Source organism: Stegostoma tigrinum, chromosome 31 (genome assembly GCF_030684315.1).
Source record: "Stegostoma tigrinum isolate sSteTig4 chromosome 31, sSteTig4.hap1, whole genome shotgun sequence".
NCBI classification, from domain to species: Eukaryota; Metazoa; Chordata; class Chondrichthyes; order Orectolobiformes; family Stegostomatidae; genus Stegostoma; species Stegostoma tigrinum.
Window position 1 is genome coordinate 25885722 of NC_081384.1, and position 27723 is coordinate 25913444.

At 39.2% G+C, this 27723-nt stretch overlaps 1 protein-coding gene across 1 annotated transcript; it reads left to right on the forward strand.

Moving 5' to 3' along the window:
• On the forward strand, nucleotides 1-26272 carry slc35b1 (solute carrier family 35 member B1). The gene is made up of 9 exons (XM_048560647.2): nucleotides 1-424; nucleotides 3273-3370; nucleotides 3944-4074; nucleotides 9661-9691; nucleotides 11339-11499; nucleotides 16265-16391; nucleotides 19586-19692; nucleotides 21913-22066; nucleotides 23315-26272. The coding sequence occupies exons 1-9, from the start codon at nucleotides 267-269 to the stop codon at nucleotides 23365-23367; spliced, it is 1020 nt and encodes a 339-aa protein (XP_048416604.1). The 5' UTR covers nucleotides 1-266; the 3' UTR covers nucleotides 23368-26272.
• Nucleotides 26273-27723: the final 1451 nt, after the last annotated feature.

Consider the following 27723-nt stretch of genomic DNA (forward strand, 5'->3'; position numbering starts at 1 on the left):
CCCTATCAACAACCCACACGACAGCCCAACCGTCACCCACAGGACCCCTTCGTCCGGGGGTCTCAGTTGCGCCGGTTATTTCTCCTCTGCTGCGGGGAAAGCCTGCCGGAAAATATTAATATTCAGAAATGCCACCGGGAACGATCAGGGGGATGTCTGAATGGGGGGGGTAGGGAATTGTGGATTCCCACTCCGTCTTCAGGCAGTAGAATTGGCCCGCCGTCCTCTCCCCCGCCGGGGGGACCTGGCGGCCCGCGCGGAGGCTGATGGGACCGGTTGAAGTTGTTGCCGTGGAGCCGGAGGCGCCGAGTGAGGCGACCAAACCGCCCATGGAGAGAATATCCAGCGAGAAGCTGCGGCTCCTCCTCTGCTTCTTGGGGGTCTTCGTCTGTTACTTTTACTACGGGATTCTGCAGGAGACGATGTGAGTGCTCGGGAGAAAGGTTCCCAGATTGAAATGGCGATGCAGCTCTGTTCCTGGATGCTCGGTGCTTGGCGGGGGGCGGCAGCAATGATGAGGTGGAAATGCAGTCGGGAGGGAGACTCATCAACCTCCCCTAACCTGGAGTTGGGCATCTTTCCCACCACTCCCCGTGGAATAAACAGGCTTACTGCTTCCTTCGGAATGATAAAGCCAAGTGAAATATTGCACAAAAACAAATTGCTGGAGAAACTCACCAGGTGTGCTAGCATCTGTGGACCAAGAAACATTTCGAGTCCAGTGACCAGTCTTGAACAGTTTTCTCCAGCAATTTCTGTTTTTGTTCATTTCATTTCTCCAGCTTTTGCAATTCTCAGTTTTATTGCAGTGATGCACAGGTGATGCAATGCACGCTCTTGACATGTGGCAGTTTTGCCTCCTGTAGTTGCAGAGCTATTGAGACCCCCGTCCTCCATAGTCATGCAGTGGAAATCAGTTTTAGGACACGGAGTTGCTTCATTTGTAGAAACTAGTTCTGCTGCCTAAAGTTTTATTTCCCACATTCATTGTTCCTCTGAAAATGTATTAATACTTTCGAAGGCAAAACGTCTGCCTTTGTTTTTCGTGACTGTTCCGCCACTTTATCACAACGTCTCTAACGTGACAATATACATTCAAGACACTTTGCCCCAATGTTTTTGCCCACTACTCTTAAGTGTCTGCCTTTCATGCTCGTTCAGAAGCACTGTATTGCAATGAGATTACTTTACTTTTCTAACTCATCTAAATTTGAGATGTCTAATTTGCTCAATCTCCTATCTTTGGATGGGCCTCTCATCCTGAGAACCAATTTAGTCAAGCCTTGTTTACTGCCTGTAATTCATGTATATCTTTCCTTTAAATACGGACAACAGAACTCCAGACAGTGCTTCTGACATGGTCTGATTAATGCCCTTTATAAGTTTAGCAAGATTTTCTTGTCTTTTATCATGTCAATCCTATTACAACAAAATTCAATGTGTAGTTTTCCTTTCCAATTGCTTTCTATAATGCATTGCTAGGCTTATTCTTTTTGTGAATAGCTAGTAACTCAATATTAAGATTTTAATGTGTCACTATTTTTAAAAAGAAATTCCACTTTTCTGTTCTTATTGCCAAAGTGGTTGACCTTTCAATTCCCTGCATTAAAAGCCATCTGCTCCCTTGTTGCCCGTTCACTGAACCTGTCTATATTCTTTGTGTCCTGATTTCAGCTTATATTGTCAGTAAATGTAGATACATTGCAAGTCTCTTCTTGTAAGTCATTAATATAGATTTTAAATACCTGAGTTGTGAACATTGATTCTTTTGACATTTTACTAGTTACACCGCTAATTCCGAAATGTCTAATTTATTCCTGCTCTGTTTCCTGTCTATTAACCAATCTTCACTTCATGCTAATATATTACCTCTAACTTCTCGTCCTTATCTTGCATATTGGCTTTTTGTGTGAGACCATATATCTTTTAGAAATTCAAGCATGCTACATTAACAGGTGCCCCTTCCAACTCTACTAGTTACTTCCTTTAATAAATCTCAATATCAAAGGACATTGGTTAGGCCACTTACACTGCATTCATATCTGGTTTTCCTGGTATAGGAAGGATGTTGTGAAACCTGAAAAGATTCAGAAAAGATTTATGAGGATGTTGCCCGGTTTGGAGGGTTGAGCTATAGGGAGAAGCTGAATAGGCTGGGGCTATTTTACTTTGAGCGTCAAAAGCTGAGGAATGACCTTACAGAAGTTTATAAAATCATGAGGGGCATGGATAGGGTGAATAGCTAAGGTCTTTCCCCAGATAGCAGAATTCAAAACTAGAGGGCATAGATTTAAGGTGATAGGGGAAAGATTTAAAAGGAATCTAAGGGCAACTTTTTCATGCAGAGTGTGGTGCATGTATGGAATGAGCTACCAGAGGAAGTGGTGGAGATCGCTGCAATTACAACATTTAAGAGGCATCTGAATGGGTGTATGAATAGGATGAGTTTAGAGGGATATGGGTCAGTTGTTGGCAAATGGGTAGAGAACTGTTTTCTATGGTTAACGAGTGATGTAGAGCCATATTTTAGCTTTGTAAGTTTAACTTTAGTCCATCTTAAAATGATAGTAGTACAGTTAGGCTGCGGCTCAGATTTTATGACCATGCTATCTGAGGACAGTATCTTAGTGTTAGCCTCTTTGAATTTTCTCAGGACAAGTCAACACTTCATTCAGGATGTTTTAGGAACAATCCTGATATTTTTGTACCAGAGATAATGGGAACTGCCCATGCTGGAGAATCCAATGAAGTGTGAAGCCGGATGAATACAGCAGGCCAAGCAGCATCTCAGGAGCACAAAAGCTGACATTTCGGGCCTAGACCCTTCGTCAGAGAGGGGGATGGGGAGGGCGTTCTGGAATAAATAGGGAGAGAGGGGGAGGCGGACCGAAGATGGGGAGAAAAGAAGATAGGTGGCGAGGAGAGTATAGGTAGTGAGGGGATAGGTAGGTCCAGGGAAGACAGACGGGTCAAGGAGGTGGGATGAGGTTAGTAGCTGTGCTCTTGAGATGCTGCTTGGCCTGCTGTGTTCATCCAGCTTCACACTTTATAATCCTGATATTTTGTTTTGTTTAGTTTACATGATATGCAACAAACATGAACCAAATTTGATTTGCATATGTTAGACCTAAAAGTTTTTGGAGTCTGGTCTCAGTTCATGCAAGTAATTTTCTTTACATATTTGATATCTAATTGGTGACTAAAATGATTACGTGATTTGTGCTACAAAAAATTATTGTCTAATTTGAACGCTTGCATCTTTTGTGTTACAGAACCAGAGGCAAATATGGAGAGCAGCAAGAATCATTCACTTATGCAAAATCACTTGTGTTTGTACAGTGTATTATTAATGCCATCTTTTCTAAATTAAGTAAGTAATTTTAAATGTGCAGAAAAAATCCTAAATATTTTTAGGAGTATTTATATGTGTACATTCGATATCTCGAACTGTTCTAACTTTTTCTAGTTTTTGGACTTACTGTAGTGGAAAACTTATGACAGTTACTGGCCTGGATCTTGTGGTCAGCAGCAAAGTGGAGGCATACACTGCTGATTGCATTTTAAACTGTGATCATGTCTTTTTCATAGACTGCAGCAGAAACTTGCTTTCCCATCTATCGTTATAAGTGTATTGGTAATGTAAATAGGGATGCCTCGTGTTAAGGTGCATTCCAAGCAAAGCATTGGACTCCCTCCTTCCAAAAGAAAACCATGAGCTGGAAGTGGTTACTTTGAGATCTGACTTCAGTTCAAAGATAGTTTGTATTTATGTGCTATGAATGGTGATGTTTTTGGTTGGTGCAGTATCACTAAGCGCAGATACTTATGCATGTAAAGATTTGCAAAATACTGTAGTAGGAGAACGTGGTATTCAAAATTACAAAGTAGTTTGTCCACATATTTAAATTGTATTAACTAATATATCTGACACATCTTGTTCCAGTCATACAATTCTTGGAAAAACCTTCATTTGAACGAACGCCACGCTGGTTGTATGCGGTTTGTTCAATGTCCTACTTAGGAGCAATGGTTTCTAGTAATTCTGCACTTCAGTATGTCAACTATCCAACGCAGGTTGGTATTGGACATTGCATAGTTTTCTCAGAAAATAGTTTTTAATTCAATGCTCAGTGTTTGTTCCTCTTAGGAATACATTGCTGAAGTAATGTTTTCCTTTTAAAACAACTAGATATTTTCTATTTATGCTTATGTATTTTTATAGTGTCATTTGTGCTGTACAACATTTTAGAGGTAAATAATTTGAATCAAGCATTCGCTAACCTTTGTAATTATTCTGATTTATTTATTCAAAGAAAGTGGTAGCTTTTAAAAAATCTCTCCTCTCCACATTCTATAATTATAAATATTTGGACCTCCTTGGTTAACACAGATCTTCTTTGACAGTAGCCATTTTTATTTGCAAGTGTTAAAGAAATTTAACACTAAATTGTGTACGAAACAGATGAGTACCTAGATAATGTTTCAGAGAATAATGTGTTTCAAGCAATCCAAATATTCCAAATTCTCACATTTTATTGAATTGATCCAGAAAACTGGATTTAAAAAATACAGTCTAGTTATTAAAGTGCAGCACAAATTATATGCAAATATTTATTAATCTTGATTGTTGTAATAGTTGCTGTCCAAACTGTATGCATTTTGTGTTTAATGAACTAAGTTGCCAGTTGATGGCTACAACAATACTTCATTAATTCAGTTCCTAATAATAAAAGTAATTTTTGTTTAGAAGCTCATCCTATGTCTCAAAATTAAATTCCAATATCGTGCTTCATACAAATCCTTTGTGTGTATTACTGAACCACTTTGTATGATAATGCACAGAGAAAATATGGTCAACATATCTGAATACACTGTGTCCTGCTGTGAGAAAATAACCTTGAAGAAATAGTGGTTAAGCCGTGGAGGAATGTTGCATTATGTTTTTTTTTCTTCTGCCTTCACCTTCCCCATTTTGATCAGAGTCATACAGCAGGAAACAGACCCTTCAGTCCAACTTGTCCATGCTAGCCAAGTTTCCCAAACACAACTAGTTCCATTTGCCTGTGTTTAGCCCATTTCCCTCTAAAACTTTACTATTCATCTACCTGGCAAATGTCGTAAGTGGTGTAACTGTTCCTGTCCCTTCCTCAGGCAGGAAAAAATAGCCCTTCAGCTGCCTTTTTAATCTTTCTCCTCTTACCTTAAAATTATGCCCTCTGCCTTTGAACTCCCCTATCCTAGGGAAAAGACCTTTGCTATTCATTTTATCTATGCCCCTCATGATTTTATAAACCTCGATAAAGTCACCTGTCAACCACCTAAGCTCCGGTTTAAAAAGGTCCCTGCCTTTCCATATGACTCGAGCCTTCCAGTCCCGGTAACATTCTTGTAAATCTTTTCTGCACCCTCTCCAATTAAATAATATCCTTCCTATAGCAGGGCAACCAGAACTGTACACAGTATTCCAAATGTGGCCTCATCTGTGCCCTGTACAAGTGCATTGTAATGTCCCAGTTCTTACTCCGTGCGCTGATAATAAAGACAAGCATGTCACAAATGCCTTCTTTACCACCCTGTCTACCTGTGACACAACTTTCAAGGATCTATGTACCTGAACTCCTCAGTCTGTCTGTTAGACAACGCTCCTGAGGGGCCTGCTATTAACTGTGTAAGTCCTGCCCTGGTTTGCCTTACCAAAATGTGGCACCTCACATTTATCTAAATTAAAGCCCATCTGCCTCTCAGTCCAACTAATCAAGATCCCTTTGTAATCTTAGATTATCTTCTTCACTATCTACTTTACCACAAATTTTGGTGTCATCCGCAAACTTTCTAACCATACTTCGTATGTTCTTATCCATATCGTTCATATAAAGGACAAACAGCTGTGGTCCTGGTACTGATCCCTGCAAAACACCGGTGGTCACAAGCCTCCAGTCTGGGGGAAAAGCTCTCCGACGCCACTACCCTTTGTTTCCTACCCTCAAGCCAATTTTGTATCCAATTAATAGGCTCTCCATGAATCCTTTTATATATAACTTTACTAACGAGTGTACCATGCAGAACCTTGTCAAAGTTCATGTAGGCAACATCTACCACTTTGTCATCTATCTTCTGGGTCACACCCTTAAAAAAACTCAATCAAGTTGAGACATGAACTTGATTGCGTTTTTCCTGCGCACAAAATCATGCTATCTCTAATCAGTCCGTGCCTCTCCAAATGAATGTAAATCCTGTCTCTCAGAATCCCATCCAATAACTTAGCCACCACTGACATCAAACTTGCTGGCCTATAGTTCTCAGACTTCCCCTGCATCCTTTCTTAAATAAAGGTACAATGCTAGCCATTCTCCAGTCTTCTAGTACCTCTCCCGTGGCTGCAGATAACACAACTATCTCTGCTGGGGGCCCTACAATTTCTTCCTTAGCTTCCCACAATATCCTGGAAGACACTTGATCAGGTCCTGGAGATTTATCTCCCTTTATGCATTTTAAGACCTCTAGCACTTTGTCTTCTCTAATGTGAATTGTTCTCAAAACATCGATATTATATCCCTGTTTCCTCTAGCCTCTATTTCTTTCTCTACATTAAAAACTGATGCTAAATATTCATTTAATATCTCTCATCTCTTGAGGTTCAACACAAAGATGACTAGTTGATCTTTAAAGGGCCCCAGTCTCTCTAGTTGCTCTTTTCTTAATGTACTTGTCGGATCTCTTTGGATTATCCTTAATGTTATCTGCTACGGCTAACTCATAACCCATTTTGCCTTCCATATTCCCTCTTAAGGATTCCCCTGCTCCCCTTCTCCTCTTCAAGAGATTCACTTGATCCCATTTGCCTCTATCTGTCAATTGTCTCATTCTGATTCATGACCAGAGCCTTAATGTCTCTATAATGTGGAGGTGCTAGTGTTGGACTGGGGTGGACAAGGTCAGAAATCACATGACACCAGGATATAGTCCAACAGACTTATTTGAAGACACAAGCTGTTGGAGTCTTACACCACTTTCAGGTGTTAATGAGAGAGGCAGTGTCAGACACAGAATTTATAAATAAAAGATCAAAGGATCACACCACTGATGAAGATGTACTAAACAAACCTCAAATGCTGTTAAATCTTTAATCAAGTAGAAGGTTTTAATTGATTAAAATGTATATGTAAATCCTGAATTCCTTTCAAGTCACTACCCTGAGAGAACTAAAGGTTTCATAAGTGTAAAGAAGCAGTGACATTTTATGTCAGACAACACGTGTTATGTGTGAGGCCTTGTTTAGAAACTGTTTGTTTTTGTTTGGAGTCAGACTGGTTTTATTTCTAAAGTGGGAAATTATAACCCATGGCATTGATCGACTGACTGTCTATAAATTGTGTTCTTTGAATGTATCTTCAAATACAAATTCACCCTGTGTGTGTGTGTGTGAGAGAGAGATCGGTATGCATGACGGCATCCTTAACCAGGGTCTTGGGTTCATGTTGGGGTACTAGTGACTCCTTCACACTATACACTGTGTCACACACCTATACATACGCACGCACTTATGTGCACCCCCACACACACATTCTCACACAGATCCTGTCTCGTATACAGATTGTGTCTCAAGCATACATTCGCTCTCTCTGTCTCACACATGCACGCGCATGAGTATCTAAGGGGTGAATTTGTATTTGCAGATACATTCTATTTTGTTCAAAAAGCACACAGTTCATAGACAGTCAGTCAGTATAACTTCCTACTTTAGAAATAAAACAAGTCTGACTCCAAATCAAACCACAAGCAGATTCTAAATGAGGCCTTGCACCTAACATGCATTGTCTGACCTGAAATGTCACCTCTTCACACTTATAAAACCTTTAGATCTCTCAGGACAGAGACTTCAGAGTAATTTGGGGATTTACATTTGCATATTTGTCAATTTCTCTGTATTTATTGATTGTTCCCTAACAGCCTTACCTGCATTCTGCCTCTGAACTCTCGTTATCTCACTTTTGAATGTTTCCCACTTGCCAATTATCTCTTTCCCAATCCCATTAAGGGATCATCCCATTCTTATTTCTGAGTTCCACCCACATAGCTTCACTGCGTGATCTTCCAGGAATATCCTCTCTAAGTACTGCAGTAACATTTTCCCTAATCAAAAATGCTCCTTCTCCTCTCTTGCCTCCCTTTTTGTCCTACCTTTTGGATTGAGACTCCAGAACATTAAGCTGCCTGTCCTGTCACAGTCATGTGCCTGCACACACCCTGTGTCTCCCTCACACATGTGCTGTCTCACCTCATAACGTATGTGCATCACAAACTCAGATGCACACGTGAATGTCTTGTCCTGTCCTGTCCCTCCCCAAGCCGTTGCCTCTAATATCTGTGATATCCCAGTCCCATGTTCCCATACATGGCCTGTGTTCATCCACCTTACTGTCTGACCTCTTGCGTTGAAACAAACGCAGTTTAATTCTAAAGAATTACCTCGTTCCCTGACGTGCTCTCGCCTGGCTGTCTAATTAACATGCTGTGTTTAACTCCAAAACCATCTTCAGTTTTCTTTCTGTCCTCACTGCTGCTGAGGATCATCTTCACCACCCACTCACCATTACTAGTTTAAAGGCTCCCAAGTAATGATAGCAGATTTCCCTGCTAGGATATTGGTCCCCCTCCAGTTCAGATGAAACACAGCCTTTTTGAATAGGTCTCTTCTACCCCAGAATAGATCCCAATGATCCAAAAGTCTAAATCTTTGCCCCCTGTACCAATTCCTCAGCCATTCATTTATCTGCATTGTCTTCCCATACCTACTCTCACTAGCACATGACACCAGAAGTAACTCAGAAATTACTGCCTTTGAGGTCCTCCTTTTTAACCTCCCACCTAACTTCCTGTATTCTATCTGCAAAACTTCATCCCTTCCTCTACCTATGTCATTTCTAACCAACATGTACAATGACCTCCAGCTGTTTACTCTTCCCTTTGACAATTTTCTGCAACTGCTCCAAAACATCCTTAATGCTGGCATCAGAGAGGCAGCACACCATCCTGAATCTCGTGCTTATCTGTGGAATTGTCTGTCTGTGCTCTTGACTGACGAGTCTCCTATCACAATTGCTCTTTTGAACCTTGACAAACCCTGCATAACAGTTTCAGTCCTGGGGCCCAAGACCTGACTGCCACTGCTATTTTCTTCTGAGAGACTACCCCAACCCTCCCGCCCCACACCAACAGTATCCAAAAATGGTGTATTTGTTTGCAAGGGGATAGCCATGGAATACTTTTGCAATCCCTTCCTACTTCTCTTGACAGCCACCCATTTACCTGACTACACCTGTGGTGTGACCATCTCTCTAAAGCTATTAACCTTCAATCTGTGTCTCCTGAATGATCCACGGTGACTCCAACAGCTGATCCAAAGAATACAACACTAAAATAGAAACACTACTCACTTATGGTTTCTCTTCATTTAATACTGACTTTTCCTTAGTTGGGCATCTTATGCTGTCTGAAATCAGTTTTAGGGAGCATTCTGTACATTGATGTTGCATCCAAATGTGCAATAGTGAACAAATTATTACGGTGCCTTATGTGGGATATTTCATTTCTTAAATAAAATATTATTCCTTATTAGTTATTGTATTCAGCTTCTAATGGTTATTCTTCTCATTTCAGGTTCTAGGTAAATCATGTAAACCTATTCCAGGTAAGCTAAAATGGAGCAGTTGAACTGATATAGGGTCCTGTTGTACCTCAGCAATAATGACAGATATGCACGTGCCACTTTGCAGAGGCACAAAGGAAATGACTGTTGAGCTTAGACCTTAAGATCATGAAAGATAAGATCGCCAACGGTGGAGCAAAAGGTTAGGAAAATACATAGAGGCAAGAGGTAGGCAGTTCTCGGGTGTTACGTGGCTGATTTCAGAGCTAGGAAGAGGCAAAGCCATAGATACTTTAAACAGAAGGATAAGTTCCTTCTCTGGGGCATTATTGAGGGAGGAGAAGGGAATTATTGGAATGGATGAATTCCTGTTCTCTGCAAAAAGATAATGGAGGTGAATAGACAGTTTCTGACTTACAAAAAAAACTAAATTCAGTCATTTTGGATCACTTTAACAAAGTGGCTGTGGAAGGGATGTTGTTGGTTAGAATGCAGAATTTATGACATGGGCTACAATAAAGACTTTGTTTTTCCAAGATGCACCAAAATACTTCACGTCTTCTAAATCACTTGATGAACTGCAGTTAGTGTCACTGTGTGAGTAAATGCAGCAGCCAATTTCTTTGATCACTCGAATAATCAAATAGTCTATTTTTGGTGAATTATGGAGGAGTGTTGGCCCACATTATAAGATAATTCCTTATTTTTGAAATAACATTACAGAATTATTTATATCACCGTGAGCAGATTACCAGATAGTAATTGTTTTGGCAAAATCTGAAAACAATGCTTTGCTAAATAATGTAGGTCAATAAAGTAGGCAGTGTTCAATCTTGCCATATGTTGCAGGGACAGTTCTGTAATACCCTAAAAGAATCTGTAATAACACAGTGTGGAGCTGGAGGAACACAGCAGGCCAGGCAGCATCAGAGGAGCAGGAAAGCTGATGTTTCGAGTTGGGACCCTTCTTCGGAAATGGGGGAGGGGAAGGGGGCTCTGAAATAAATAGAGTGGGGGTTGCAGTGATAGCAGGTAGATAGTGGAGCGGACGAGTGGGAGAGACGACGGACTGGTCAAGGACGCGGCGATGAAGCTGGTCTAGGTCAGTGTGGCTTAGGTCGTGGTGGGGATTGGCCAGTCAGATGGGAGGAGTGGATAGATGGGAGAGAAGATGACAGGCCAAGGAATTGGGATGAAGCCAGTAGAGATGAATGTAAGTAGACAGTGGAGGGGAATTGGTCAGTCAGATGGGAGGAGTGGATAGGTGGGAGAGAAGATGACAGGCCAAGGAATTGGGATGAAGCCAGTAGAGATGAATGTAAGTAGGCAGTGGAGGGGAATTGGTCAGTCAGATGGGAGGAGTGGATAGGTGGGAGAGAAGACGGACAGGTCAATGAGGCGGGGATGGAGAGGTAGCTGGTCTTGGGATAAGATCTGAGGTGCAGAGATTTTGACACTAGTAAAGTCCACAATGAGACCATTGAGAATCTATGACTGTTCTCCTACTAGATTATCATCTCCATATTTAGTGAGTGCCTGCCTGTTTACGGATAAATCAGGAATGTGTTGACTTTTTAACCTTATTTACAATATTATATTACTTTACAGTTACTTCAGTCTAGATATTCTTGGTGAGGTTGTGATTTGTACTCAAGTTTTTTGAATTGGTTGAATTGTTTTGTCTTTCAGTGATGGTTTTAGGAGTCCTACTTGGAAGGAAAAGATACCCATTCACCAAATATTTGTGTGTGCTGCTCATAGTTTTGGGAGTAGCATTATTTATGTACAAACCTAAGAAAGGGATTGGCAGTGCGGATGACCATATCTTTGGATTTGGGGAAGCACTACTAGTAAGTAAATGTTATCTAGTGTTTTCATTATTTGTCGAATGTATAATTCTTATTGGACCATAACCTTTGGACTCAGCAGAGCCCAATAACTGTGGAAATAACTCTTCTCTAAGCCAAAACAAGAATACAGATTGCTGGAGAAACTCAGCAGGTCTGGCAATGTCAGTGGAGTGAGAGAGAGAGCGCAGAACCATCATTTCAGGCCCAGTGACGACTCTTCAGAACTGATTGTTGCCAGGAAATTGGAAAATGTGGTGTATATGCTGAAGATGGAGTGGGTGGTGTGAAAGAGTAAACAGTAGCTGGAGATAGAGCCCAGAGAGAGAACAGTAGTCATGGGGTTTGTTTTGTGTTTCCAATGTAAGGGAACCCCATTGTAAGCAGCGAATACAGTCGACTAGCTGTGTGAAGTACAGGTAAATCACTGCTTCACTTGGAAAAGGACTGAACAACTGCTTTGCAGAACACCTAAGTTCTGTTGCCAAAGTGACCCTAAGCTTCAGGTTGCCTGACCCTTCAGCACATCACCTTGCTCCCTGGCCAACATCGTTGACTCGGGGCTGCTCAAGTGCTCCACTGCAGCTTAGTGCACATTGGAAGAGCAGCATCTTATTTTCTGCTTGGAGACCCTGCAGCCTTCAGGACTCAACGTTGAATTTGATAATTTTGGGGCCCGAGCACCTAGTTCTGTGCCCTTTACCCACCCCCACACCCTTGGCTTCATCACCATATGGGATGCTTTCATCGCAGCCAACACATTTCACATCCCAGATGTCCTTGTTCTTCAAGGATCGCAACTCCGCCACCCCCACACACACACACCCCCCCCCCGCCTCCCCGCTGCAGTGGTCGAGAACGCCCTCACCCGTGTCTCCCACATTTTCCACAACTCATCCCTCACAGCCCGTCCCCGTGATAACCGCCAAAAGAGAATCCCGCTCGTCCTCACGTACCACCCCACCAACCTCCAGATACAACGCATCATCCTCCGACACTTGCACCATCTACAATCCGACCCCACCACCAAAGACATTTTTCCATCCCCACCCTTGTCTGCCTTCCAGAGAGACCACTCTCTCTGGGACTCCCTTGTCCGCTCCACACTCCCCTCCAACCCCACCACACCCGGCACTTTCCTCTGCAACCACAGGAAATGCTACACTTGCCCTCACACCACCTCCCTCACCCCTATCCCAGGCCCCAAGATGACTTTCCACATCAAACCAGATGTTCACCTGCACATCTGCCAATGTGGTATATTGCAACTGCTGTACCCGTTGTGGCTACCTCTACATTGGGGAATACAAGCGGAGGCTTGGGGACCGCTGTGCAGAATACCTCCGCTCGGTTCGCAACAAACAACTGCACCTCCCAGTTGCGAATCATTTCAACTCCCCCTCCCATTCCTTAGATGACATGCCCGTCCTGGGCCTCTGCAGTGCCACAACGATGCCACCCGAAGGTTGCAGGAACAGCAACTCATATTCCGCTTGGGAACCCTGCAGCCCAATGGTATCAATGTGGATTTCACAAGCTTCAAAATCTCCCCTCCCCGCACTGCACCCCAAAACCAGCCCAGCTTGTCCACGCCTCCCTAACCTTTTCTTCCTCTCACCTATCTCCTCCTCCCACCTCAAGCCCCACCTCCATTTCCTCCCTACTAACCGCCCCCTTGACCTGTTTGTCCTCCCCGGACTGACCTATCCTCTCCCTACCTCCCCACCTATACTCACCTCTGCAGGCTCCATACCCTCCCCTTTAACTTGTCTGTCTCCTCTCCACCTATCTTTTCCTCTATCCCTATTTATTTCAGAACCCTCTCCCCATCCCCCTCTCTGATGAAGGGTCTAGGCCCGAAACGTCAGCTTTTGTGCTCCTGAGATGCTGCTTGGCCTGCTGTGTTCATGCAGCTTCACACTTTGTTATCTTGGATTCTCCAACATCTGCAGTTCCCATTATGTCTCTCCTACTAATGGTCCATTTTATCAGGTTTCTTTCTCCCTGCCTCACCATTATCCATCCCTTTGTCTAGCTACTAGCTACTGTTGTTTGTCTCTGGGCTCCATTTGCCCCTATCATTTACTCCTTCCGAACAAGCCCCACACCCTCATCAGCATAAATACTGCCTTTTCTTAGCCACAATCAGTTCTGAAGAAGAGTCACTGGACATAAAATGTGGAATCTGCTTCCTGCCCACAAATGCTGCCTGATTTGCTAAGTTGCTCCAGCATTTGTACTTTTGTTTCCGATTTCTACCACCTACAATTATTTTTTAAAAATCTTCTTAATAGGCCACACCCATAAAGTTTCACCCTGCTCTTTATGATAATGGCATAAATGGTTCTGTGACGATAACTCTTAATTACTGATGAATTCTAGTTTTTAATCAATTTATTAAAATATTAAATAAACTTGCCTTTCTTCCCTGTTTTCTCCCATTCTCTTATCTTAATGTGTCAAAAACTGTTTTATCAAAGCAGTCTTTTTTATATTTATGTTTTTAAAGCACTCATTAAAATGTTTCTCACCTCTTTGATCTCCTGGTTTCCATTGCCCATTTTTGAAGTCAGCAAAACTTCTAAAAGTCACTTGTTCAAAAACTTAAAAGATTTTAAATGACCAAACGAAAGGCCATGTTGTAAAATGATGCCGTTGCCAGTTTAAATATGCAAAATACTCTGAATGTATATACATAAGTGATGGCTAATGGATAATAATCACCAAATCAAAATAAATCATTTTGGGTTAGTTAGACATTCAAAGCTAAGGCCTTGAATATCTACAGTGTTCTTCTGATCTCCTGTACAGGCAGCCCAGGGGTTGCGAACGGACTCCGTTCGCAAGTCAATTTATACGCACGTTGGAACACCGTGCAAGACAATGTAAAATAGCCATTTGTCAGTACAGGAAATGTTCATATATCGGGTCTTGAAAATTACACCCTTATGGGATCGCTTTCATTAGAACAAGTGTTCGTAAGTCAGACATTTGTAAATAAGCAACCCTCTTCCACAGCTCTCTTTGGGATTGAGAATTCCAAGATTCACCCTCTGAGTTAAGAAATGCTGTGGATCTCCATCCTAGCAGTATCGAGAGTAAGGCAGTTATCATGTTCCCCGGTTCTAAAATCACCAGTCAGGAGAATCAGCCTATCTGCATTCATCCTGTCACACCTTGTGAGAATTTTGTTGGTTCCAATAAGGTCTCCACATGCTCTTTGAAATGTTTAGGAATACAAACCCGCTTTCCTCAATATTTCCTTAGACAACAATCCTATCCCAAGAATCAATCTGGTGACTTCCCCAGTATCAACATCGTGGGAGTCACCAACCACATCAATGTTATGATTACAAGAACAGGTCAGAGACTGAGTATTCTTCAGTGATGGACTCGCCTTCTGACTCCCAAATGCCTTTCCCTTACCTAATGCTTAAGCCAGGAATGTGAATGCTGTCTGCTTTTTTAGATGAGGCAAGGTATTTTTGTGTTAGTAATTTCTTATACATCTGTCAGCTCTGATAACATCAAGAAAAAGGTAACCTGCTTGAATAGCACTCCATCCAATGGGTTTAACTAGTTAATCCCTCTACCATTGGGTTAGTTTGGCTGCTCTGCACCCTGTCTCCAAATTGCAGAAATACTGAGCAGGTGATGAGAACGTCACCAAGTTTCCTTTCAAGTCACATTACCTTCTGCTTCAGAAATAAATTGCAACTGTTCCATTTTTGGTGGAGCAAAGTTAGAATTTTCTCCCCATGGAGTACCATAACAATGTGAGCTTCAGTGCTTCACCTTTTAAGGATAATTAGGGATGTGCCGTAGTGCTGGCCTTGCAAACAACACGAACATCTCCTGGTTGAATAATATTTTTAAAATTGTGGAAGGTCTTGTTTTAGTGGATTCATACCTATCAGTATTTCAAAAAAATGCGTTCACCACCACATTGTTGAAGAGGAATCAACCTAAATGATTGGCTAAGGCAAGGTATTTTTGTGTTAGTAATTTCTTATACATCTGTCAGCTAGATATCAGTATCACCTTGGCTGGAACAGCTTGACTCAGACATATGCATGACATGGACTGAGGCAGTACTAGAAGATGGTTTACCTGCACCTTCTCCAGGACAGTTAAGGATGGGCAATAAATGCTGACTGAGCCAGCGAAACCCAAATAAGATCCTAAGAAGCAAGAGCAGAAGTAGGTCATTCAGCCTATCAAGTCCAATCTACTATTTATTGAGATCATGGCTTATCTAAGAATCCTAATTCCACTTTCCAACATTACTCCCATAAATATTGATCCTGTGAATGAATCAAGAAAAATGTCAGTGCTATCTCTGGGATATTGTTAGGACACAAAAACGTTGCCCAATATCTTGACTTTTTCTCTGTGAGATGTTAAATGAGCTATTTTTATACAATAGTTAATGGTCTCCCTTTTTGATTTATTGTTCGCCAGACCCCATTTTCTCTCAGGTTTGAGTGCAATCTTTTCTTGATTTGTGTTTTTTCAATTTGGCTCACCAATCTCATTTAAGTTCTCAGTCTCTTTATCCATCCTTAAGGCTTAACAAGATTGCCTGAAGTGTTTTTGTGATGCCAAAAGCTGTAACTTCTTTCCATTTTAACAGTAATGTGTGTGTGTGTGTATATGTGTATATATTTTACCATTAGAGCTTATCAGTACTAAGGAATAATGATACTGATCGCTTACTGAGCACCCCATACTTGTATGTATGACAAACATGATTCCCTTGCTTTTACAGTTAGTCTCCTTGACCTTGGATGGATTAACTGGAGTAGCACAAGATCACATGAGAGCTAATTTCCAGACTGGGTCAAACCAGATGATGCTGAATATAAATGTTTGGTCCAGTTTATTCCTGGGAATAGGTAAAAATATTGTAGATATGTTTTGGAATTTTAAAAATAATTTTATGAAATGGTAAATATCTTTCAATAACTTGAAGCTGCATGAAGAATAGAAATTGTAACAGATGGGTGGTTATGTAGGGCAGTTAATATACTGGGCCTCCAATTTAATACTGTGGGATATATTCCTTAAATTGTTGTTGTTTGCAGTGTATTGAACAAGTTACTGAAGTGTGTAGTTCTGTACTCTGCCAGTATTCAAAGACATCTATCTTGACCCTTTCCCTACCACAGGTGCACACTGTCTTTCAATTGAAATGGCTGAATGCAAAGTGAAAATTAAATTATTAGTTATGGATTTCTTGTATATTCAGCAGATTTATAAAAGCATTAATGGTCACCTTTTAAAAATAATCCTGTCCTGGTATTAATCTCTTTACCTATCAGAGACATGGGTTTCTCATGGGCAGGAATGGTTGCTGGATGTTCCAGGGTTTAGAACATTTAAAAAGAATAGGGAGGGGGGGGGAAAAAGAGGAGGGGGTGTAGCACTACTAATCAGAGAGGGTATCACAGCTACAGAAGCTTCCATTGTCGAGGAAGATCTGCGTACTGAGTCAGTATGGGTGGAAATTAGGAACAGCAGAATTCAAGATTCAAATCTTTGCATATTGATAAGATTTTGGAAATTTAAATTTTGTGTGTGAAGATATTAGATGGTGGCCATTTCTCCTTTTATAATTCATGGCACACAATGCACAAGCTGTAATTTCAGAATTTCAACTGAAACTTGTATGGTTTTTTTGTTTATGAATTATAGTATAGTCTCAGCAAAATGTTTTATATCCTGACAAATTTAATTGTATTTAGTAGTAAACTTTGCGTAGGATACATTTAACGTTATGTTAGTTAGGTTACATTTTTGATAACATAAACTCCTGTAATCCACAAGGGGGTGCTTAAGTAAAGACAATTATGTTTTTTTGGTTTTATAACAGAGCTTGAAATTTGAACCCAAAAGGAATTCTTGCAAAGATAAGTAACACACCTGACATTGACTTGGACAGTGGAAATGTCATGAAAGAAGCATTCTCACCCCTGAGGCATAAGGTTGTAGGTTTATATCCTGTTGTAGAGACTTGAGCATGAAATCTAGGCCGGTTGTCCAGCATAGTACTAAGAGTGCTGAACTATTGAAGGTGCTGTCTTCAGAGTGTGACATTAAACAGAGGCTGTGATATCCTGTCAGATAAAAGATCTCGTGTGTTCACAGTGTTCTGGCCAGTATTTATCCCTCAATCAGCAGTTTTTTTTAAAAATAAAGTCCAGTCATTTATCCTGTTGCTGTTTTGGAAATTGTGCTGTACACAAATTAGCTGCCATGTTTCCTACATTTACAATGGTGACTGTACCTCAGAATAATTAATTAGCTGTTGTGCTCTTTACAATGTTCTCAGATTGTAAAAAGTGCCATATTAATACAAATTTTGGGGTTTTGAGCACACCAGTTGTACCTAAACATTTGTAATATTTGTGACATTTGGAAAATGAAAGGAAAAAAAAATCTAATACACTGGCAGAGATTATCTGCAAGCTTTGGCATTTCACTGTAGCGTAGTCCCATTCTTCTGTGAGCTTTTGTTATGGTTTGGAAGCAATTATGGAATGCTTAATATTTATTTAAATATACGTCATTTGTTATTCATCCAGAGTAGCAATCCTACATCATTTGACGTGGGAATGCTCGATTTTAACTAATCAAAGGTCCATGCTTGCGAGGAGCAGCAGTGGTTTGGGAGGAGATGTGGCTGTAGGTAGGGGAAGCCATTGGTGTCTGGACTTGACCCATTTCTTCCTGGAGTCAAAATCTGAAAAGCTGAAATGACAGCAATGTATATTACTATTTTGGTTTTCATTCTAAAATATAAAAATTTGTCTTTTGGAGAAGTTAGGGAAGAGTTTTGTTTTGAACAGCAATGGCATGTTTGGTGTAGAATATATGTCCTCATGTTTTTTTCTTCTTCATTGTGGCCTAATTTGGTTTATCTGCTGGTAAATAGATTTAATTAAACTGAAGCTACATCATGTATGTAAGCAAGTGAATGCAATTCTTATATTGGAAAGGAAGTAGACCCTACCAGTAAACATGTTGAAGATAAAGTACCTTCTATTTAAATGTGACATCTTTTTATCTGAGTGAATTTAAAATAACTGAGTAGCTGCAACGTAGTTCACAGAAAATGTTTTATTTCCCACATGAAATCCAGTTGCATCTGTTAGCAAGTTCCCCAAAGAGCTTGTCATTTTCTCAGAATTGATGCCAGTATATTTGGCATATTCCCAACCTCATAGAATAGTTTTCCTTCACAGTGCCTGGTATTTTTTGTTGATTAGTGTGGGGTGCTTACTCTTAACTTTGATAGCTAATTAGTGCTAGATTTTTAGGGGTATTTTACTCCATGAAATATAGAGTGGCATGATATTTCTGGAGCACAGATTTTTTTGTGGTGTACAAAATGGGTGGAAAAATACTTTCCTTCCATCCTTCCATCATCAGTACTAAATCTGTTTTGTTTTAGATGGCATTCATGTTGTTCTCTGCTCAAATTATTCTGAGCTCTGCTGTTTTGTCACCTTACTTTTGAACATATTATAAAATTCAGATTATTTTCATGTTTGAAAAATGCTTGAGGTGATGAAAATTGCTTTGCATACCAAGAAAAGGTGTACGTTATTTCAACATGCTCAATGCTGAGAGATTTAGGTATTCAGACTGCAAAAAATGGAGTATGGCTGTGCATGAAAAAGCACATTTATTTCTTGAATTTTTTTTATATTTGGTGGAAAAGATCTATTACTTTCTTAACTGTCCTGAAGAATTGGTTCAAATTAATTGTAAGTATATGAGAGGCAAATCAAGGATTTTTCAAAAAAAGTCTTTGAAAGCTTATTTTGCCACTATATATATTCGTATCCAAAGTTAATTTGTTGGAAAGAAATTAGATGTGAACTACAGTAAAGCTTTCTGTTTTGTTTCATTTGTGCGTTATGAGTGCAAGTAATTCTAATTTCCCTTCATTGCTGTCAAACATCTATTTAGATACATTGTGTAATTTTTTTACCTAAGTTTTATTGTTTTAACTGTCACTTTTCATAACCTAGTTTAAATGTCAAATAATTTTTTATTCCATTAACAGTTACTGCTTTTCTTTTAGGAGTCCTGTGTACTGGAGAATTATGGGAATTTCTAAACTTCACTGAACGCCACCCCAATATTCTCTACAAGATACTTCTGTTTAGTTTAACTAGTGCCCTAGGCCAGGTCAGTACCATTTGTATTCCCATGGAACATTTAAGGCTGTCACAATTTCAGCTGGTTACTTAATTATGTACACAAGCTTTCTTTGTATATGTCCACTTGGTACATACTATTGTGATAAAAATTCAGCATTTATTTGAAAGTACCAATGCATGGTAATGCAAAGGTTAAGGAAGTAGTAGCCAGTCTTCGAAAGTAGTTTATGTTTTGGATCCGTTTTGGGAAATATAAGTTATAACTTTTTTAAAACATTCCAATGCTACATAATAAGGTCGTTAGAATCCCCACAGTGTGAAAATAGGTCATTTGGCCCAACAAGTCCACACCAACCCTCCAAAGAGCATCCCACCCAGACCCATCCCTTTCTGGTATCCCTGTATTACCCATGGCTAATGCACCTAATCTACACATCCCTGAACACTATGGGCAATTTAGCATAAACAGTCCATCTAATATGCACAGTCTTTGGACTGTGGCAGGAAACCGGGGTGCCTGGTGGAAACCCACACAGACACGGGAGAATGTGCAAATTCCAGACACAGTTGCCCAAGGGTGGAATCAAGCCCAGGACGCTGGCTGTGTGAGGCATCAGTGCAAACCACAGAACCGTCATGTTGCCCCATTAACAATAATTTGACTACAGTTTATTTGGTTAAACTGATTTACACTATTCCCTGCGTGGGATTTGTAGTTATCCCATCATCCTGCTCTTTGCATATGTTTCATACCTGAAGCTTTGATTCCTTGTGGATTTAGAACTTTGGAATCAATTGGAAAGTCAGAATGAAAGCTTCATATCTGGAAAGATGATAAAACTCATTAAAATAAATTAAAATGTTAATAGTTATCCTAATTAATTAGCAAGTGAATGTGACTAGTACAACTAAATTGTTATAACAATGTTTGAAGTTGATTTTGGCCTATATCAACTTAACTGTTCTTGGAATGGTAACATCTGGGTGGACAGACGAGGAAGGGAAGGTAGGCAAATTGTACAACAGCTTTTCATAGGCACTGTTATGATCCCAGCTGATGCTGCTACTAGATAGATCAGATCCCAGAGTGAAACTGAGATCCAAATTAGATCCTATTTTATTTGAACTGTGGAGGTCAGATACTGAACACATTCACAAGAGACTGCCAGTGTACTTTTAACGTAAATTTTTAAACGAATCAGACAAGAGAAAGACATTGATATGAAATATGCCACATGAGGAATGAAAAAGTTTGGAAGGCATCAGAAAAAGATTAAGCTTTATGCTGTCACGTTTATCCTAACAATATCCTTACAACAATCAAACCTCAATGAAGAGTCATTACTGGTTTTAATGTTTCCTGCTCAGACTCTGCTTGAGACAGCAATAGTCAGTTTCCTTTTAGCAGATTTCTCAGTTATTAGATGCTTTACCGTCTCTTTCCCCAAGTCACCTGAAGCAAACTGCAAACCAGACTTTTTACAGCTTCTTTTCCCTTCAGACAAGGTAGCATGGGTAGCTCAGTGGTTAGCACTGCTTCCTCTCAGCACTGGGGACCTGGGTTCGATTCCATCCTCGGGTGACTGTGTGGAGATTGCACATTCTCCCCGTGTCTGTCTGGATTTCCTCCGGGTGCTCCAGTTTCCTCCCACATTCCAAAGATGCGCAGGTTAGGTGGATTGGCATTCTAAAATTCTCAATGTCCAGAGATAGGATTAGTGAGGACTTGATGAACTGAATGACCTGCTTCCAAACTGTAGGCATTCTATGATTCTATAAAGTCCGGCTACCTTGCCTCCACTCTGTGGAACCCCCATGCACTGACGAGGTAAAAGTACTTTTATTTTAAATGCATTGGGCTGTTAATTTACCCAACTCCTCAAGATTTTGAAACCTCATTAAAAATGCATGTCATCAAAACAGACTTCCAGATTGTTTGTTTGGCACCACAACTCCAAACTTTCAAATGAAATTAAAAATTGCAGACCATACCGTCCCTTTCTGAACACACAGATACAAAATATAAATTCATTTTTGCTTAATGTCATTAAGTTCATAACTAAGATAATCAAGGAATGGTGTCCAGGAATTGTATAAAGTTGAAAATGAACTGTGGGTAGAAAGACTTGACTGGATAATCTTAAAAGCAAATGATCTGTTTAATCTAATATGGTCACCAAAGAAACCATTGTAGAATGTGTGTGCTGTGGGGTAAAGTCAAATAAAACATTTTAATTTTCTTTTTCAGAGTTTTATCTTTATGACAGTTGTTTACTTTGGACCTTTGACCTGTTCAATCATTACTACGACCAGAAAATTCTTTACTATCCTTGGCTCGGTACTTATTTTTGGTAATCCGATTAGCTCTTTGCAGTGGGTAGGCACTGTCTTTGTATTTCTAGGTAAGTGATGTAAGTTTTTCATGTGTAAATGGGGCTAGTTTGGTTTGGGAAACTTGGCATGGATGAATTGGCCAGAAGGATCTGTTTCCATGTTGTATGACTTTATAACTCAAGAAGCTTGAGAAAAGACTGTTAATTAAAACAGTTCTTTGTGTAATAATTCAGGCATTTGGCTCAATAACTATTAGATTATAACACTAACCCACGTGAGTTTATTATTTTGTTGAGCCTCTTTATCAAAATGGAAAAGCTCTGAACAAAAGCTTGCCCTCATTGTCCAACTTCAGGGGGAGATGATCTTTGTAGTTGGCGTGAATATCTTGAGGGTATTTTTAATGTTGGTGTCATTTTAATGCCATTTCTATTTTATAAATGTTCCCAGTGATTGAGGCATTCACTTGTTCTGTGTTGTAAATTTGTTAAGTATTCATCTGTTTCTCTTTGCTTTATTCTTTTCATGGATCGTGGGTATCATCAACAAAGCCAGCGTTTGTTGCTCATCCCTAATTGCCTTTAAACCAATTGGCTTGTTGGGCCATTTTTGAGGCATCTAAGATTCAGCTACATTACTGAGTGTCTGGAGTCCAAAGTCCAGACCTCGTAAGAATGGCAGATTTCCTTTCATAAATAATGTTGTTGAACCTGATGAGTCTTTACAACAATCAATGATTATGTCGTGGTCACAATTAGATGTTAGATTTTAAGGCTAACTTGCAATTTCAGACTTTTTAAAATATGAATTTAAATTTCACCAAATTCCACAGTAGGAAATGAACCCATAGGTCATCAGGCTGGGCTAATGGATTACTTCTGCAGTCACAGGATTGTAGTTTACTTATATAAAACAAATGGTGCTTGGACACATTGCTGAACTTTTAACCACGTATTCTTATATGAATGACCCTGTAACCTGCATGTCTGTTTTTTGAAATTCCTACAATCTCTTGTTCATTCAACCCTCTGAACCCATAAGTAAGAATGGGTTCTTCTCGTCGGCTGCCAAAGTGATTTAGGATTCAGAGAATCTAGTTTAATATGCATTTTATTAAACATGCAATAAGTTAGGATGATGCAGCATCTTAGGAGCACAAAACTAGGCCTGAAACGTCAGCTTTTGTGCTCCTAAGATGCTGCTTGGCCTGCTGTGTTCATCCAGCTCTACACTTTGTTATCTCATAAGCTAGGCCGTTTGCTTTTCATAGATCTCATTAATAATGTTTTCATTTTGTTTTTTTTCCCTCTTATTAGGACTTGGTTTAGATGCCAAATATGGAAAGGCAAATAAAAAAAATCATCACTAAACACTGAGGCTGTTATTCAACCAGAAGATTTTGATCATCAATGATGTTGCCTGAACTTCATTTATTTTTAAATTCTCTCCTTAGGGTGTTATGTCAATTAACTGTTGGAATAGCTGACTTTTTGTTTTGAAAAGAATGTTCCTAGATTCTGTATACACATGAATACTTTAAGATTTTACACCAACAGTTTGTGCAATACTTCATTTATAATCTAGGACATTTAAATTAATGCCTTGTATCAGACTTCACTGGTAAGTGCTATCAATAAGATCCTAGGTTTAAACAAAGAACTGCAGATGCTGGAGATCTGAGACAAAAACTGAAATTGCTGGAGAAACTCAGCTGGTCTGGCAGCATTTGTGGGAAGAAAACTTTAATGTTTCAAGTTTAGTGACCCTTCAGAACTGAGTCACCAGACTCAACATTAACTCTGCTTTCTTCTCCCAGATGCTGCTAAATCTGCTGAGCTTCTCCAGCAATTTCTGTTCATGTTACAATAAAATTCTAGTACTGATTTTGGTTCTTGACATTTGCCATGGATTGTTAAATAAAAATCCTGAATTTCTTAAAAGGTAAAATTTATTCCTATTAATTTTTTTGTATTGTTTGCATGTGTGTAATGCTTTTGTTATCATTTTGCAGAATTGAATTATAGCATTTTCTGTCCAAATTTTTAATTGTCTTTAAAACTGCTGAAACCTCTTCCTCATGTTTTTGCCTATAGTGTATGAAAAGGATCAGTGGTTCGGTACAACTTGGATACTGATACGATTATATAGTTGTAGCTTAAAGTTACATGATTGCTTGTCCGCATGACCCTGTTCGGAAAATCTCAGTGTTTACTTCAATTCTTCTCAAGCCTTGCAAAAGGGAAAAAAAAATGAGCATGCTAGAAGTTTGAAATAAAAGCTTAAAAGCACTTAGTCAGTCTGGCAACAAGTGGAGAGAGAAACCAGTAATTTTTGGAGGTCATTAACTAGACCAGAGTATTCTTCTTTTAATGCTCAAGTTCTTGAATTGTTTAAAAAGCACAACCAAAAGTTATTGCGGTAACAATTAAGAATTAATTTTTTTAAAAAATCAGTAACTAGAGATTATCCTTAACTCCAGTTTCTGCAATTTGGATTGAGAATTGTTATCAGTTTGTATTTGATATTGCCCAGTCACTGTAGTCTGTGTGAAATTAAGCACAGTTTACTTGATGCTATTTTAATCAGCCATGATCTTATTGAATGGTGGAGCTTTGAGGCCATAGGGGCTGAATAGCCAACCACTGCTTCTGATTCAAATGCTCATATTTACATTTAAACGTACTGTGATTTTAATAGCTATTCTAGAGGGATGCAGAAAAAGTTAAGAAATAAACCCACTACAATCTGATTTCATTGCATTCCATTTATGCAACCTGTGTCAGAGAACCATCTGTTCTTTGCCCATTGTCCCACATGGTTCAGAAAATGACGTTTGGAAGTTGTGGAAGTTTTCCAAAAGAAAATCATCTATTTTCAAAATAAAAGCTTTAAACCATACCTTTATTGTAATACATTGTATACATTTATATTGCCCTTTGAAGTGACTATGCCTTTCAAAGAAGGCAACTAATTAAGCAAAGACCTCTGGTTAGAGCAGAGGAAAATAAGTATTGATTTGATTGAGCTGTTTACAATTATGTATGATTGGGGCATTGTAGAATGAAACAGACAATTTTCATTGGTCATAGTTTCAAAAACTGAAACTAGATCAAAGATTAAATGTGAGAGTTTGGACGAGGTGTAAGAAATGGCTTTGAGACTGGCTTGTACCACTAGACTTAGTAGTTGAAACAAAGACCATGCCAATGTTTAAGATGATTAAATGGTTATTGAAAGAAAGGGTAAAATTGCAATATAGAATAGGCATTAGAGATTAGGACTATTAGAACAACTGCTTTTACGGAGCAGGAACAACTGCTTTTATGGAGAATGAGCAGCAATGTAGACCAGTTTGACCAATAATTAGTTTCCATATTACGTGTAAATATAGTACATTCCAGCTACTGTTTTAAAATGCAGCAATGATGATGCTTTGAGGTGGAATATCATGCAGGTTAATTGTATCAATACTGTAAGGAAAGTTTGATATCATTTTATTTGCCTTATTTGTAGGTTTGAGGGCAAAAAAAGCCTTGTCTACATCTGTAGATGATCAGGTTGATTTCTCCATTTGGGAGTGGTTGTAAAATATGAGATGGCACAGGTGAGTTTGCAATTTATGGGAAATTATTAAATGCCATCTGTGAAAAATTGATTTTATAATATTTTGGAGCAAGATTCCATAAGTTTGTGATTATAATCAATGCGTGGCCATAGCTAATTATAAGTATACTTGTATTAAACTTTAGAAATCAAATTGCCTGAGTTGAAGATGCATTTCTAACCCTCACGCTTCAGTTCCACTTGCTGAAGCACAAATAAATAAAATATGCACTGTTCATGAAAAGCTTCATAAAAACAGCTGATCTTGATCTGGATTAACAGACATTTCATATTCTCAGGAATAGCATAGGTTTTGGCAGAAGAAACAAATGATATTAAGATGCAGTTTCTGTTCCTAGCAGCATTATTTGCTTTACAGTAGTACTTGTCAAAACCTGCATCAGCAATTTAGTTTTCTAGACCCATAGAGGAAGTGAAAAGCAATGGTGAACGTTTAACTGTTTTGAACCCTGAAAGCAATACTGAAAACTTTTGTTTTATGTGTTCAGGTGGTGCGTGGGGCTGGGGATAAGACTGCATTGATCATTTTTGTTCTCGTGTATTTAATCCAGTTATTGATTTTTAACATTTTTTGAGAATAAATAATGTACAATGTTATTTCATACTTTTGGGTCTCCAAAGTTCAACAAATAAAAACAGTTTTTGATTAATGGCTTCTCATACTGGTTGTCTTTTAGTGTGCTGTACAAAGGCGTCATTCAGCATTTGATTTCAAAAATTCTACAGTCCCAGTACCATTGCACAAATCAGTTATGGTGAATTATGCAACCTTGTCACACTGATATTTAGTGTGATGATCATTACTGTCTAATATCATTGTAGTGTGCTACTTCTGATTAATTCTGTGCTGTCAACTTGAACATGTGCAGCATCTGGCTCTTTATCCTTTGTATTCCAGGTGGCTTCATATCCTTTAGATTCAGAGTACCAACATTTACGACAGAAAACTAAACTAAGTCCTATCTTCTGAATGAAGGACTTTATGAAAAAAAGCTAAGTTACAGCATCGGCTACAAAAATTAGAATGTCAATAATTGAAACTTCACAACCTAGATAAAGGTTAATTTTAGCTTCTGATTTCAACCAAAAGCCAAAGCTGGAAATGAGGTCATAGGCATTCGGCAAATATAACTTGAAAGACTTTTGCTTTTGGAAATTTTCTCAAGCACTTAACTAGTCCCTAAATACATTAAGCATAACGCACTGTGTCGATAGAAATAATGGTTGGAAATGTGAAAATACTAGTTTTAATTTACACCATCATATTTCATTGATGTGTAAATGTCTGCTTATTAACTTGCTACTATCACACCTTTTTAATATAATTTCAACAAGTTAGTGTCAGGTGTAATATAAAAAGTTGTCTTGATGCAGCAACCTTGTACGCAGTATTTACTAAATCAAAATGATATTTAAAACCACTTATCTGTGTCAAAATTAGAAAGCATATTTGCAGACATTTGGTTTTATAAACAGATACCTATAGACATGGATTCCCTTTTTTAAAAAATCCTTATTACTGATGGAAGAGGCAAGATTTCAGGCTTAAAGATTTTTACTGTAATAAACTAAAAGTCACCATAAACCAAACACTACTTGACAGACAACTTGGATAAAATTAAATGAAAGAGTACTTCCATATTAACTACTGCAAGCAGGATATGTCTTACAACTTTCCTTTGCTGTATAGATACATGACATTACAAGGTCCAAATCCAATATGCACCCAACTTTCTCGCAGTCTCCCCTCTGCCTGCGATGAAAATCACCTCCACTCTACCGGAATAAAGGATTCTGCACGTGATTCCACCTCGTTGACTCTTTGTCACTCAAATCTCAAAGTCCCATTCATTTTGTCTTTTTGAACTGAGAACCAGCTTTCAAAGGCATTCTGCTTAGGTGCAAGTCCACTCTTCACAACAGCATTTTTCTCTGTTTTGGTATCTCTACATCCAAAAAAACAGCCATCTCTTTCTGTGTCAAGTAATGACCACTGTTAATTGATTTTCAGTAAGTTTTAGTTGGATTTCTTTTTCATGGTACCTAGATCATGTATGCCTTTTTGCAAACAGTGGTTCAATTTGGCCACCGTTCCCAGTAG